This window comes from Berghia stephanieae, chromosome 6 (genome assembly GCF_034508935.2).
Source record: "Berghia stephanieae isolate SIO BIC M18660-M18661 chromosome 6, UCSD_Bste_1.3, whole genome shotgun sequence".
NCBI classification, from domain to species: Eukaryota; Metazoa; Mollusca; class Gastropoda; order Nudibranchia; family Aeolidiidae; genus Berghia; species Berghia stephanieae.
In genome coordinates, this window is record NC_088365.1 from 50,974,934 (window position 1) to 50,989,962 (window position 15,029).

Here is a 15,029-nt window from a genome sequence, read left to right on the forward strand (position 1 = left end):
ATATTCCTATTTAAACTTGAGAAAAACTAGAATTTCATAATTCTTTATGCTTTCAGATCAATTTTCTACATCTTTTCTACTACAACCTTATAACAAATTGTCTTAATGGGTAAGGAATAATTATAAACTGAAAGTTAAAAACTTGCATCAATGAATGCTTAACAATGATAAATGAAATTAAGAAAACCAATTAGCAGCTATATCTGAGAAAGCAGCATTAATCAAAGATAAAAAATAACAATATAAGTAAGACATTTTTCGGCAACTATGTTCCGCCTCACACATGCGTCGGCAACTGACAAACATTGAATTTTATTCTTGAAGAAACTTGGGAGGTATATAGTTTTTCTTTCTCATGGAGCCATCGATACAAAATGTAATTACAATATTTAAAAATAAAGTTAGTCGATTTTTAGTGATAGCTTTTTTGAGGAAATAAAAAAACTTCAAGGGCAGATTTAAAAGTAGTGCCTCCTAGGTCATAACATTGTCAATAATAAGAGCCAAGCAAACAAACATGCACCTAACAAAACCGTACTCCTTCCCTGAGACGATGTTATATCATGTTTAAGATGGTTGTCTTTAAGTTTGACCGTCGGGCAAGTTGTAAAATCCAGCAGCCTTCTCCCGACACCGAGATAGCCAATCACCTTCCACAAAGAAATCTTATGGAACAAATTCTGGGTACTTTGGTGATGTGGCAAGGTCTTAGGCCCGCCATTACTGTTTCAGCCTGTGTGCAGTTTGCAGCTTTGCAACACTTCAACTTATTTACATCAATGCGCTAACTGCACCGAAATACAGAGCTTTATAGACCGTATTTCTTTTATTGTTGCTGTTTCACACTCTGCGAATAGCAATTTTGATTATCTTAAAGTACTCGGAAATGGTAATTACATCCCGACATGTACTTATTTGTAGGTCTGAAAAGACAAATTTTTATGAGGTCATTGATGGACATACTCATTTATAAAAATCCAAAATACTGCACATCACAGGACCTCAAGAACTGTAAATGTATGCACTTAGATACAGGCACATTGCATTCAATTTTGGTAATTAATTAACATTGCAATTAAAAGAAAGAAATGTCTCTATTACTCTTACCAAATTTCGCTTTCAAGTGAATGATTGTAAATGCCACATTGGGAAAGGAATGTAGAACCGGAATTGAAGAAGATGTGACATCACTACTATCGTTCCCTAGTAAAGTGTAGATGAGCGCTGCGTGAGCAAATACCATAATATTAATCATAAAGTCTTCGCTTTGTCTTATTTAAAATCTATTATTTATTTTTTATGCGATTTTTTCCAGTCAAAAACAGAAAACATGAATAAACACGTCAGTACTACATGTACCACTATCGTCATGGCATTATTGATTCAATTACCTCAAGGTCGAATAAATAACCAGGAGCCTAGTCATACTGATCCTTACCATATCGACTTAGATACATTATCATTCTCAAATTGGATAGAAGTCCACGAAGACTACTGTGGATTTACATGTGTCAATGGTACTCTAGTCCGCATAAAGCCAGATGACTATTGTCCAATCCAAACGTGCATGCCATGTGAATGCGGTGGTGACTGTGTCTTCAAAGGGACCTGTTGCCCATCATTTTACTACATCCAACAGAAAGCTTCTGAAAATATATATGATACCTTCAGAAGAATGAATGTTCATAGTGTATTCAATAAAGTGGGATGTGGTGCATCACCTACATTTGTAGATGACAACCCCTACATGTATTTTTTATCTGTCTCCCAATGTGCGGACGACTGGGAAGACGATGAAATTCATGAGAACTGCCTAAGACCGATAGTCAATAATTTGGACAAAATTATATATCTGAAAGATCCAAGAACAAACCTGATATTTAAAAACATTTATTGTGCAATTTGTAATAGGATTGATCCTAATTCCCCTGTATCACTGCTCCTTGCTCGTAACCATAGCAACATAAATGATCACCCCATTGACATCGCACCCCTCAGACAGGTGCCTTTTATCATTAAATGTGATTTTTATGACAATTTATTCCATATCACGGAAGCTTTCCGACTGTCTCTTAAAGCCTATGGTCTTAAAGAGTGCCAACTGGGCTTTGATCAAAACCTCGAGGTAATCAAATGTTTTAAAGAAACGCTTTCCAGTGAACTCCCTACAAAGAAGTGCTCATCGTCCAACAAAACACTCCAATATCTTTGTAACAATCTACCACCACTTCCGGCTTTGAGAGTCGGAGGGTTGAAAAATGTTTTTTGTCATATATGCATAGATAACTACAGACTTTCAACTATAGTGGACAGTGTGTATTGTAATAAGAAAACGTTTCCAGGAAGAAAAGTTTTCAACATGCTTTTTGGCACCACTGAAATAAAAGATCATAAAATTTGTGGAAACGATCAAGGAGGAGAATATAAGGTAAGTTTTTATTTTCTTGAGATCCGTCAATCAAATCTTATAAAAACTCAAAACGGTTTATGTCAAGTTGATTTGGATATAAAAAAATATAATTTATTTATAAGATGCGTTTAGGTAAAATACAATACTGTGTGCAAGCTTTTAACGTTTACAGTCCGATTGATATGATCTCGTAAGAATTAATAATTGAAATGATATCAAAGAGCTGAGTGACTTCAACTTCCTTCCTATAGTAATTAGAACATAAACTTAAGTTATGTTTATGTCGACGTGTACTTATTTACAGGTGTGGTAATCCAATTTCTTATTCATTGCTGTAATGGAAATACTGTCAAACCAACGCAAAGTTTTGTTTATTACAAAAATACTAAAACAGGCCCATAATTGCGTCCGGTAATCCGATCCGAAAATCTATGCACATTGGCTTAATTGTTTCAGTGAGGTAATATATCGTTCTTTTACAAAGAAAAAAACGAAAATCTCATAATGCAGTCAACTTTACTCCAACAACACTTTGAACTAGGTAAAAACATGATTTACAAAAATAGAAAAAATAAAAATCATAACAGAAAACGCGACTCTCCGTGTAGCAGATTTGGCCATGCACACGGCCATCTGGTAACACTAGTCTGATTTGATTAGCACGTTGTTGGGTTTCGATTTTGTTTACTCTCGTTTTCTATTTCAACTTAAATTTTAATGAATTCGTGTCCGCAGAATCCAATTTTTAAGATCTAAACAACCATCTAAATTTGATAATTTATATATTTAACTGGACCATCGGCTCCGCTTTGCTGAGTTATATAAAAAATATCAACAGAAATCGTTATCCAAGGAAGAGTCACCTGGATTAGGGAATTTTCCTTGTCAATGTACGAAGAAGTCAGCAAAGTAAAGCATAGTTTTGTTACAATGAAGGATCCGGCAAAAAGTCGACTTATTACATATTTCGTCGTTGAACCCCCCCCCCCCCAAATCTCCTCGCAAGAGAACTGTTACGTTGTTCCCCAACTTTCCCCATAGCTAGGGGAATTAGGGTAAAATTGTGCAAATTAATGATGACAGCACCAAAATTGGTACAAAGTTACTTGAGACCACAATTAATCAATGTTGATATAGAACCACATTGAAAAATTCCTCCAACAGTGTAAAATAGGGAGATGAAAATCCGCCTTTCTGAGCTATATTCAAACAAAGGGGCGTAATCCATTCGGCGCTTTAAAAATATATTATTTTCAGCCCGTCTAAGCGGTTGATTATTTTGGCTTAAATAACTATCATTGTAAAAAATGTGCCTATATGTGATATAGGACCGTATGGGCCGGTAGCATAGCTTTATTATGAGGACTGGAAGGGGGTGATGGGAGAGGAAGAGATGGTGCTGGTGTTAGTTTTACTTGTGTTGTGTTGGTCGTCATCGTGGTGAAGATGATGGTGGAAGTGATGTTGGTGATAATAATGATGATGATGATGATGATGATGATGATGATGATGATGATGATGATGATGATGATGATGATGATGATGATGATGATGATGATGAGGTGATTATGGAGATAGTAGTATTGATAATGTTGGTGGGGATGATGATGAGGTGGTGGTGATCGTGGTAGCGGTGATGATGATGATGATGATGATGATGATGATGATGATGATGATGATGATGATGATGACGATGACGACGACGACGATGATGATGATGATGATGATGATGATGATGATGATGATGATGATGATGATGATGATGAGGTGATTATGGAGATAGTAATATTGATAATGTTGGTGGGGATGATGATGAGGTGGTGGTGATCGTGGTAGCGGTGATGATGAAGATGATGATGATGATGATGATGATGATGAGTATGGTGATGATGAGGTGGTGATATAGTGATTTTGGTGATATTGGTAACTATTAATTTCGAAAATGAAAGGCTTTCTTGGTGATGTATATTAACATTTTTAGATGATTAGGATCCAACAAACATCATATTTATTAGACAACTGACTGTGGAACACATTTTTCTTGGGAGGCTTGAGAGAATTCAACAGCAGCCTTTTCTAGTTTATCCTGATCTCTTTGAATATGTTAACGGCGCAAGATAAGCCAATACCTCGTTGTCAGCTTTTTCCATGGCAGTGTGTTCAATAAAACCATATGTTGTCTAATTGAAGACTAAAATGTTTCCTTTCCTGAGGTTAGCTGTCGAGGCCTGGTTGGACCGGCTGGAGTCTGTCTCTGAACCTGATTGGGTGAACATACGACTGGGTGCAACCTCTTTCACAGCATTCTTTGCTATACATCTTGATTAATTCTGACAATTTATTGACTCTCTCTCTCTCTCTCTCTCTCTCTCTCTCTCTCTCTCTCTCTCTCTCTCTCTTTCCTCTGTTCTATACTTCAATGTTTTATATATGGCATGGCTCCAGAAAGGGGCGCTTTTGTGAAACACAACGAATAACAACTTGGAACAACCTAAAATAAAACATGAATAAACAACTCCAAACAGATGCTCGTATATTCTTAGAATTTAGTAAATCATTTGATAATGTCAAATACCATACTCTCCCTATTTAACTGCGGAGATATGGAATCATAAGTAACACACACGACTGGATAATGGATTTTCTCACTAACCATAAACAACTGAAAGAGCAATGTCAGACTCAGCTCCAGTACTACAGGTGTGTCCCAAGGTACCGCACTGGTTCTCTTCTTGTTCCTTATCTACATCAAGGATTTGCCTAGGAGTTCCGCTAGGAACTCAACTGAGACTATTTGCGGATGACAGCCTTTTGTACAGAGCAATAAGGCATAAGAAAGACTCAGAAATTCTTCAACGGGACCTTGATTCCAGAAAATTATCAACAAAAGAAAGATAGTACACAATACACTAGAAGACGCCACCAAAGCGGAGTAACGATAAAAAATCGCCTGACCTGGAAAGACCACATTGCAAACATATGCAGGAAGGCAAACTCCACCCTGGGAATCTTGAGAAAGAACCTCTTCGGCTACATAGTAACCATAAAAGAGAAATGCTATAAAGTTTATATTAGATCAACACTCGAGTAAAGCGGTAAGGTATGGGATCCCGATCACACCTCCGAAATTAGGTAAATAGTATCAATCCAAAAAAAGCTATAAACTTCGTTCAACAAAATCCTCAAACAAATCAAAGTCATATCTATGAAACCCCATTTGGAACCATTGAAGGAAAGGAGAGAGAAGAATAAACTAAATGTATTTTTACAAAGGTCAGAAAACCAGGTCAGGTGTCATTACACGGCCTCCAACAGAACAAGAGATAACCTGGCAAATTTATGTTGCCACAATCTAGAGTGGACTACCATCTTCACTCGTTTCTGCCCTCAACTCTACGACTTAGGAACAATTTGGATAACTCCCAGTAAAAGAATTGGGTATGCTGCTGCTGAGCCTTCCACGAGGAAGTTTAGCTTGAAGAGGAAGAGGAAGAAGAAGAAACAATTTCAGCAACAGCGAAACTAGAACTTTGTTTTGGTAATATTCAGCATTTTTTGATGTTCATAAAACAGACATGACAAATCTTTTGATAATGAACTCCCTGCGCAATCAAATCGCCATTTGAAGATATGGAGAGAATCTGGACATCGTTTATGATTTCTGCAGCCACGCGGATATTTTCGTCTATGTCTTTTGTCATTATTGAATGGAGGGAAGCTTCATCTTATTGTTGCAAAGCATACAATGTGTCCTATTTCTTGTGATAACGTCATCTGAGGGAAAACGCATATTCTGCCTCCTTTCTCGGCGATCTGGTGATCTCTCCACTTGTACTTATAGATCCCCCGAAATGGTACAACCTCCCCAGTTATGCTATGCCTGGGTGTAGAATTATACCAATAAACAACCTCTGCCAACGTCTTAATTGTCCGATGATGTATTTCTACAATCACAATCCCATTCGTACTTGATCGGTAGGAAGCCCTGAATGTTGCCTTCACACTCCACCTTTCGAGTAACCGACGCATACAATCTAACCGAAACACAGTCTCATTGTCAAATAGAATTTCACCCCCCCCCCCTCTCTCTCTCTATCTCTCTCTCAGGAAACAGCTGATTTTTTATGTTAGTGGTGTCGCGATGTAAGCGAAGTTGTTAATGTATTTCCTGTTAACAATTCAGGAGACCTAGTACTTTGTGTACTTCTTTTTTGTTTCGCAATTATTATTTTTTCTGTCTCGGGGGTCTGCGTCCCGATTAAATCAATTTCGTAAAATGCAATGCTTTCTTTTGACGGTTTCGTTGTCAGAGAATTGCGTTTTAATGCTTTAAGCATTAATTCTAAGGTTGTCATATGATAAATCCATGACTTTGATAAAATGCATGCATAGTCGAAGTATGAGAGTGCGGACGGTATATTTTTCCATAACATTCGCACCATTCTTTGGAATTATGATGAGGTTGTCCATAACCCAATAGGAAAATTGTTAAAACCTAATAAACCTAATGGTGACTAAAATGCAGTGTATTTCTTACATGATTCTTTTAGTGGAATTTGCCAGTAATCTTTTGAGAGTTCAGGCTTAGTCATGTATTTGCCTGAGATAAAGCAGCAAGTAAACTCCCTTGATTTGGTATTGGCTTTGCAACACACACTGTGGCTTCGTTTAATTTGCGAACAACGAAAGTCGATACATTAACTTATAGATCCGTCTTTAATTTTCACTACCACCATTGGTGATGAATATGGTTTGAAGAATATATAACTATTCATGTATCCAACATATTCTTAACTTCATTTTCAACTCGCTCTTGTGCGTGAAATAGAATAGTATAGTTTTACCAATGTTGTATGTCCTGAGGTACGTCTATGAAGATTGATTAGTACTTTTCCAATAACGACCTGATTTCTTGTTGCTTACTTGTGTAGGCGTTGATTGATTGTGACGTCATCGTTGTACAGTTTATTGAGTTCGCGTGTTGTGGGATGTGTTGCAGTTTAACATCATATTTGTGTGTTTCGATGATTAATCCTGCATTTGTAGCTTTATCATGAGTAAATATTGGTTGTGATACGGTGTCTCTACTGAAGTACTTTTTTTATCATATTCGCATGGAATGTCTTTGTTGTGTTAATTTAAATCCCGTAGTTAACATCAAGTTGTACTTCTATTACTTTCTACGGTCCTTTCCATGTAGTTAAGAGCCTACTTAAGTCATCGGGTAAGAGCATTAATACTTTGCCACCAATCTCAAACTTTCTTGATTTGCTTTTGCGATCCGAGTATTGTTTATATTTCTCTGCCTTTCTACTGACGGATCCCTGTGCAAGTTTATATAATATGTTCTTTATTATAGCTTTAAAGTTTATCACATATTCGAAAGTCGTCATTTTATCAATCTATCATAGACTTTATCTAGCTTTGACAACGTATGTGGGATAGAGCTGTGATGAGCACGTATTCATTCGCCGGTTACCGGGTGCGAAAAAGAAATTGTATGAATCGGCAAGTTGCCTCCTGGATCACGGGATCGTCTGATAAATAGTAATAATAATAATAATAAATAATAATAATAAAATAATAATAATAATAATAATATAATAATAATAATAATAAATAATAATAAATAATAATAATAATAATAATAATAATAATAATAATAATAATAATAATAATAATAATAATAATAATATTTTCATAAATAGTGCTCAAGTTCCACATAAGTGGGTCGCCTGATGACATAATGCATGGAAGTGTCACCGATGCTTGTCGTGAAGGTGTTTTAACCCCTTAACAACGAAGCAGACTTTTTGTTTTCAGATATATAATTTCCTTTTTTCTTTACTGTTGTTAATGGAGAATAAAGTATTTCCACCAAGATATCAGTAGGAGTATCACAACTTGGACTTCGATTACCTATAATCGTTTTGCCATTACTTGTCATTTGATGGAATTGGGAAGATCTGGTGTTGGGTAAATAGTAAGATTGAATTATCATCATCATTATTATTATTATTATTATTATTATTATTATTATTATTTATATTATTATTATTATTTATTATTATTATTTATTATTATTATATATAGTATGTAGTAGTAGTAGTAGTAGTAGTAGTAGTAGTAGTAGTAGTAGTAGTAGTAGTAGTAGTAGTAGTACCACCCTGAAAAGATATTTTGAAATGTTCTAAATAAATATTCCTTTTATCATCTTTCTGTCCTTGTTTTCTCTCCAGGTGGGCTGTATGACCGTTACTTGTTCAGACGGTAAACTCTTCAATAACCTTTCCCTGACTTGCGAAACGGCGTTTGACCAGATTCGAGGACTGTGCTACGAATACAATTTAATATTGAGTCCTATCACAGACATTCCATCACAATCACTAGAATCGTTTGCAAAACAACTAAACGCTTATTTATTGAGTACCATTTCTATCTTTGATTCTATTTTGTTCTTTCGGGTGTTGACGTGTCTTTTCAATCCTGACCCTTCTAAGTGGAGTCAAGAAATACAATTAGCAGGAACTATCCGGGCAAACTTTAATTTGTCACGAGACACGTTTGAGGATGAAACCTTGGACATTTTGACCAAATCTCCATGGCTTATACCAATCACCGATGACAGCGGTAGAGAATACATTGTATCATTGCAGGTTCTTTGCTTAGGAAAAGAGCTTTGTGATTTTTATCGTTTACAGTCTAAACCCAAAGAGTGTAGTCTTTTTGAAAAAAAAATTGAACACGTTGAAAGTAACTTACCAATAGCTATTGCTATAGACATTACATCCCAACTTACGTGCCCTCAAGTGTCTATAAATATCCCCGATGTTTCAAAGTCACTGAAGATAGTTGATAAAATGTTACAAGCATCTTTCAATATTCTTGACCGAGAGATAGCTCTAATTTGGAATCCAAAAATGATGGCCTATGAGGGAGATGAAATCCGAATTTGTTCAAGTTTTTACAAACGCCTGTTCGAAGAAGTCATCGAAAGTAATTATTTTGTAGAAAAATTAATATCAACTATCAGCTTCTTCTTAGATGTCACTTGTATTTGTGTGTCCAGTGGATTTCTTTTGGTCTCCATTTTGACATACTTACTATTCCCATCGTTACTATCTGTGCCCGGATTCAATACACTGTGTTTGTGTTTATGTCTCCTGACCGCACAGGTGTCTTTACTCATCACATCTATTTTTGGTATTCGAGGACTTCTTACAGAGACACATTGTTTGATACACGGCGTGGTCCTGCATTATAGTTGGGTGGCGTCTTTTGCCTGGATGAACACGTGTTGTATACATATGTACCGGGTATTTACAGGAAAAATCACGATGTCAAAAAAGAAACAAGTTTTGTAGAACTCTTTTTACTCTTTCGGATTTCCTTCATTAGTTGTTCTCATTATGATTTCTATAACAACAGCATTGACAAACGGCAAGTCCATGGGTTATGACAGACAAAGATGTTTTCTGGACACAGAAACCTCCATGTTGGTTTTGATATTTGGATTGCTGGTTCCTCTACTGGTTACAGTGGTAATAAATGCTGTTCTCTTTATCATGACTTTGACTACTATGGTAAATATCAAACGTCTTGCAAAAGACATAAATAGCAAGCAAGGAGTTGTGACGTATGTAAAGCTTTCAACCGTCACGGGTTTCTCTCTTCTCTTCACGGCTGTTGCCATTCAATTCGGCAATCCAATTCTGTCCTTGATAGCGAGCCCATTAGCAGGACTGCAAGGTGTCTTCATCTTCTTTTCATTTACCGCCAGCCGACGTGTTGTAAACCTCTACAAAGATTTGGTTTCGAGCATTAAAAAATGTTTTCGTCCAAAATCACGAACTGTTTCGACATCAGTAAAATTTGAGAAGGATAGAAATAATAGCAAAATGCTCCCAAGTGCAAATGACTTCAGTCTTCAAAGTTAAATATTTTGTATCGTTTTCTTGTTTAGAGGATTGCGCCAATAAGAATATCTTTACACTAAAATCACCAAGCACCAACTTGAACACGGAGGTGGATTCGCTTTTCACGATGAGAAAAAAAAATAGGATTTTTTTTTGTGTGTTTTTTTTTTTAATTTAATTCTTTTTTTTTTACCATCAGGAATGAGAGAAATACAATGTTTGTCGTCACTTTGCCAGTTTAGGTTTATCTTCATCTTATACATACAACAATAAACATAGGCATAGGGATATTGACCTTCAAAAAAACAACAAAATAAATAAAAGAATACATAAATAAATAAATATATTAAATAAATAAATAAATAAATATTTTTTTAATTAAAGAGAATAATCAGGTTAAAGAAATGTTTTCAATAAAAAGTGTAACAGATTTGTTGATCATTTTAAGTACATCAACACGAACGAAACGACTGTCAGCTTTTGATGACCTATTTCATTCCAACGTGAGGAATGTCCTCATTTGTTTGTTTGTTTGTTTGTTTGAGGGGGATTATAAACAATACTAAAATGATAATATCGTGGCAAGAAACTTAAGAGATCCATGCCTGTGTCATGTCAAGTCGGTAAATATAGCCTTTGGGTTTTGATGGTATGTGTAACCTTCGAAGTTTAGAGTCTGCTTAAATCTTAGAGAAAATCTAATGAGACGTAATCAGCCAATAGTCACCTTGGTAACCACGCCTCTCGGACAGTCGTCATGATATATACAATTACATTGATTGGTAAACAAAGCAAACGACACGGGTTTTACTATCGATGGTATATGCCTAAGTAAAATACCCACTGTTCTACCGTTTGATGAATAAAACCGACACAGAACTATAATTATAAACTAAAACGTTTATAATTCGAAAAAAAAGGTTGTGATAACTAGTCACTCATTTGGCGCTATGAAAACAATAACAATGCTCAGAGAGCGGTCGAATTCATTCACTTTATTATTTATAAATAACCAACTATCTTTGTCCAAGCACGTATGAAGGTGTGTCACAAACTCCACGTTTTGATTGGTCAAAAATCTACTGGTTAATTGAAATAAGAACCTGCTGAAAAAGGTACCTGATTTAAGTTATACTATTACAAATATATATATATATATATATATATATATATATATATATATATATATATATATATGTATGTATGTATCAATAAAACCTCTTTGTCACTCTCGAAATTCCCTGCCTCCGTATTTTATCTCGGGTTATAATTTGTAAAAAAGAAAACATGATTATGTATGTAAATTTTGAAATACGTTCGTTCATTTTAATCCCGAAAGGCTGTGTTTTGACCAAAAACGTAGTTGTTTATTAGATAAGTGTTTCAAAAAATGATATGGCAAAACCATCACGCATTATTTTAACCAAAAATGGAATGAGATTAGCAGAAGAGTAGCGTCCCTTGATTGGACGTCACCTTAAAGAGAGAACGTCAACATGGTTTTAAGCATGCCTCTCTCTCGTCCTCGCTTTCGGTGAAGTGTCTCATGCCGCTTTCACCAGAAGCATGCCAAAACCATGTTAACGTTCTCTCTCTAATAACTTCTCCGCCGGTGACGTCCAATCAAGGGACGCTACTCTTCCGCTAATCTCATTCCCTATTGAGGATAAAATAGCTTAAACACATTTATAGTCCAAATCTTGAAGGTTTCTTTTCAGTTTTGCAAGTGCTCAATGTAATCACCACTTAACTGACCCTCATATTGGCATAAACTCTAAAACCTTGGACTTCGCCAAGTCTGGGGTTTGAGAGTTTTTGCCAAGATGAGGCAGAGACAACATCAAGACAATGGTTATGATTTCCTCCCAAGCACACTTCAAGATGCCGACTTACCGTTGCTATTCTATCCTTCATGTCAAGGATACTTGCTGGAAGTTGGAGGGAAAAAACTTTTTTCATGACATACCCGAATATAATTTTAAAAAGTCACTCACGAAGCGATGAGACCGGGGGATCTTGCAGGCCTAGTACAGAGAGCGAGGTCTTTACAATCTTTCCTACCAATCCGTCGCTACAGATGTCAGTGAAAACCATCAATTAGAAATGTGAGTATCCCCATTCGCTTGACCCGGAAAGCAAAGCAATTAAATCCCTTGTTGTCATGACGGTACTCGTGGGTGAAGCAGAAAATCTGAGACCAAATGCAATGAACAAGGAGAGAAAAAGATATTAAACCGAGAAATAAATGTGTATTTTTGTTAATTTTGACACGCTGCGCTTTTTGTGACCGGAGTAATTTTTGTGATTTTTATCGTTTAAAACTTTTCTTTCTGGATAAAACAAAAAGATCAAATTGAATCCGCCTTCGAGTGGCCAGCACATGTCAAATGTTTAAATTTTAACCAGTCAACTGCCTGAATCTGGAAAAACTCGTATTTAAAAATTTGGCTAGAATACTCGTCCTTCAACTTCGATCGATTTAAATGACCCTCATCTTGGCAAAAACTATCAAACCGGGGAGTTCAGGGTTAATTAACGGAAGGCCAACATATCATTTTCGTCTGCCAACTCCTGTCCACGAGATTCATTCGACTAGCCGATTGGCCAGCAAGAGTAAAAACCAGCGCTTTAACTTCAGGCCCGTTGCAAGTGTAAAAAAAAATTATTGTGTGGGAGAATCACAATGACTCGTGCTCCAACTCAGAGTTAATGTAACAGCAACGGTCGAATTGACAATAGACCAAATTTAGACATTTCCTCATCAAAAAGTCATTGATTCAGGTCATTGCAATACTTTGGCTTTTAATATAAAACGGATCATAATTTAGCTATATATGTATAAAATGTAAATGGGGTCACTCACTGTCACTCACTTATATGTGGCCGAAACACATATTTCTGTGGCATCCATCCACGTCGTCAGTCGACATATTGTCCGTAGAATGATTTTATTCCCTTTGGGATCAATGTTGATTGCAAAGAATATCAGCATTTATTCCAAAGGGAATAAAATCATTCTACGGACAATATGGTGACTGACGACGTGGATGGAAGCAAACATGTGTTTCGGCCACATTTAAGTGAGTGGCCCCATTTACATTTTATATTTGTTATAAACAACATTAGAGACTTTCAGCAGATCATTTTGGACTTAGTATTAGACTTAAGACCTATCTATCACATGATCGCTGTCCTTTTTAAAATTGGAAAACACCATGTGACGTGTGCAAAATTTAGGTCACGCATTCAAAACAATAGTCTGGGGGCACGTGCTCCTGCCTTTGACCGCTCACCTTCCATAGCAAATAATAGAAAAAAATATCCATTAAAATGTGGCTGTCGGGCGGCAAAATAAACACATACTCATAAATACTCGATCGTGCATCAAATAATGTCTAGATATTGATATTTTATTTTTTTTAAATGTCAATCTATTTTTAGACCAGGGTAAAGTTAATTATTCAAAAATTAATAGACATATATTTATATGTTGAATTTAACTACATTAAAATTTTATTTACACATGTTTGTTTTAACTTAAAGTGTATTATCTATAATTTAAACAACAAAGACGGAAGCTCTATTTTGGGCGCAACGTTGTCCGGCTTCTAACGTTCCTAATCAGCAGTCAGCAGCAATGAACCGGAGACCAAACAATTCAAAGGTACGGTTTCATTTTCAGTGTTTGAGTTTGTAATCTGCATCGATGGTTTTAAGAGAAGGTAAATATTTAGTTCAATGTTAACACGTAGTAGCTTTCCGGTCTTTAACTCTGGATGTTTCACTCGCATAATTCTAGAATGCCTTGTAGATGATTTTCATCTAGTCTACGATTCACTTCGCATTGTCAGTCACTAGTACTAGAGTCCTAGTAGACATCTCCACTCACCGAGATTCTCACTTACAAAGTTGACGTCTCCTTCGCTCATGTCTGCTTCATGTTCAAGCAGTGACTGATTCTGATACTGTTTGAGGAAACACACTTTTCATAATAATAGGTGGATAATAGTTTTATATTGTCGTGTTGTGGGTAACAGCTACAATCTAGAACGTCTTGTGTATCAATTCAATCATAATTTAACCCCCCCCCCCCAAAAAAAAAAAAGAAAAGAAAAAAAGCAGAACCCCCATTAGTAGATTGGAATGTCAACAGAAGCAAAAAAAAAATAAAAAAAATCAATAAGTAAAATAAAAGAAATCCCATCTGTCGTAGTACGTGGCTTTCACCACTTTCAACTGGCAAAAGTCTAGCCTAGTCGTATTATTTACTCTCGCCTTGTCCTTGCAATATGTTCCGAGTTCGGAACAACCTTTAGGTCTTTTGATACCTGCCGACGTGCACTTATTTGAAGGTCTGTTAATCCAATTCACTATTGGCTCATTGTTCTAATGGCTTTTTTTTTAATGACACACAATTTTGCCCATAACTAAAATATTAAACTAGGCCTATAATAGCATTCGTATGTCAGACCTGCATATATGTACACGTCGATACCTGCTCATTGCTGGAAAAGTAACAAATAAGGGATCCCTGCTACTGACCTTCACTATCTTAAGTTATTTGCAGGAGTTAAGGTGGTAGCCGCTTTGCCACAAAATACTTTATTGTTGTTTTTGTTTTGTTTTGTTTTTTGGCAGAGTGGGGTGAAGGATGAAAGAATGAGAGGGGCAGGTGGAAGAGGGGAAAGGGGGTGGGGAGGGAG

General features: G+C 36.1%; 2 protein-coding genes across 5 annotated transcripts in view; both read left to right on the plus strand.

The window, feature by feature from the left end:
• Positions 1-10,693, plus strand: part of LOC144975214 (uncharacterized) — a 23,047-nt gene extending 12,354 nt beyond the window's left edge. For all 4 annotated transcript variants that reach the window (XM_078919063.1, XM_078919065.1, XM_078919064.1 and 1 more), the window contains exons 2-3: positions 1,316-2,428; positions 8,650-10,693. In XM_078919063.1, coding sequence (XP_078775189.1) covers positions 1,316-2,428; positions 8,650-9,774 — 2,238 coding nt within the window. In that variant the 3' untranslated portion in view covers positions 9,775-10,693. The remainder of the gene's footprint in view (positions 1-1,315; positions 2,429-8,649) is intronic.
• On the plus strand, positions 9,820-10,347 carry LOC144975884 (uncharacterized). Its single transcript, XM_078920068.1, has one exon. It carries the CDS (start codon positions 9,820-9,822, stop codon positions 10,345-10,347), a length of 528 nt encoding a protein of 175 aa, XP_078776194.1.
• Positions 10,694-15,029: the final 4,336 nt, after the last annotated feature.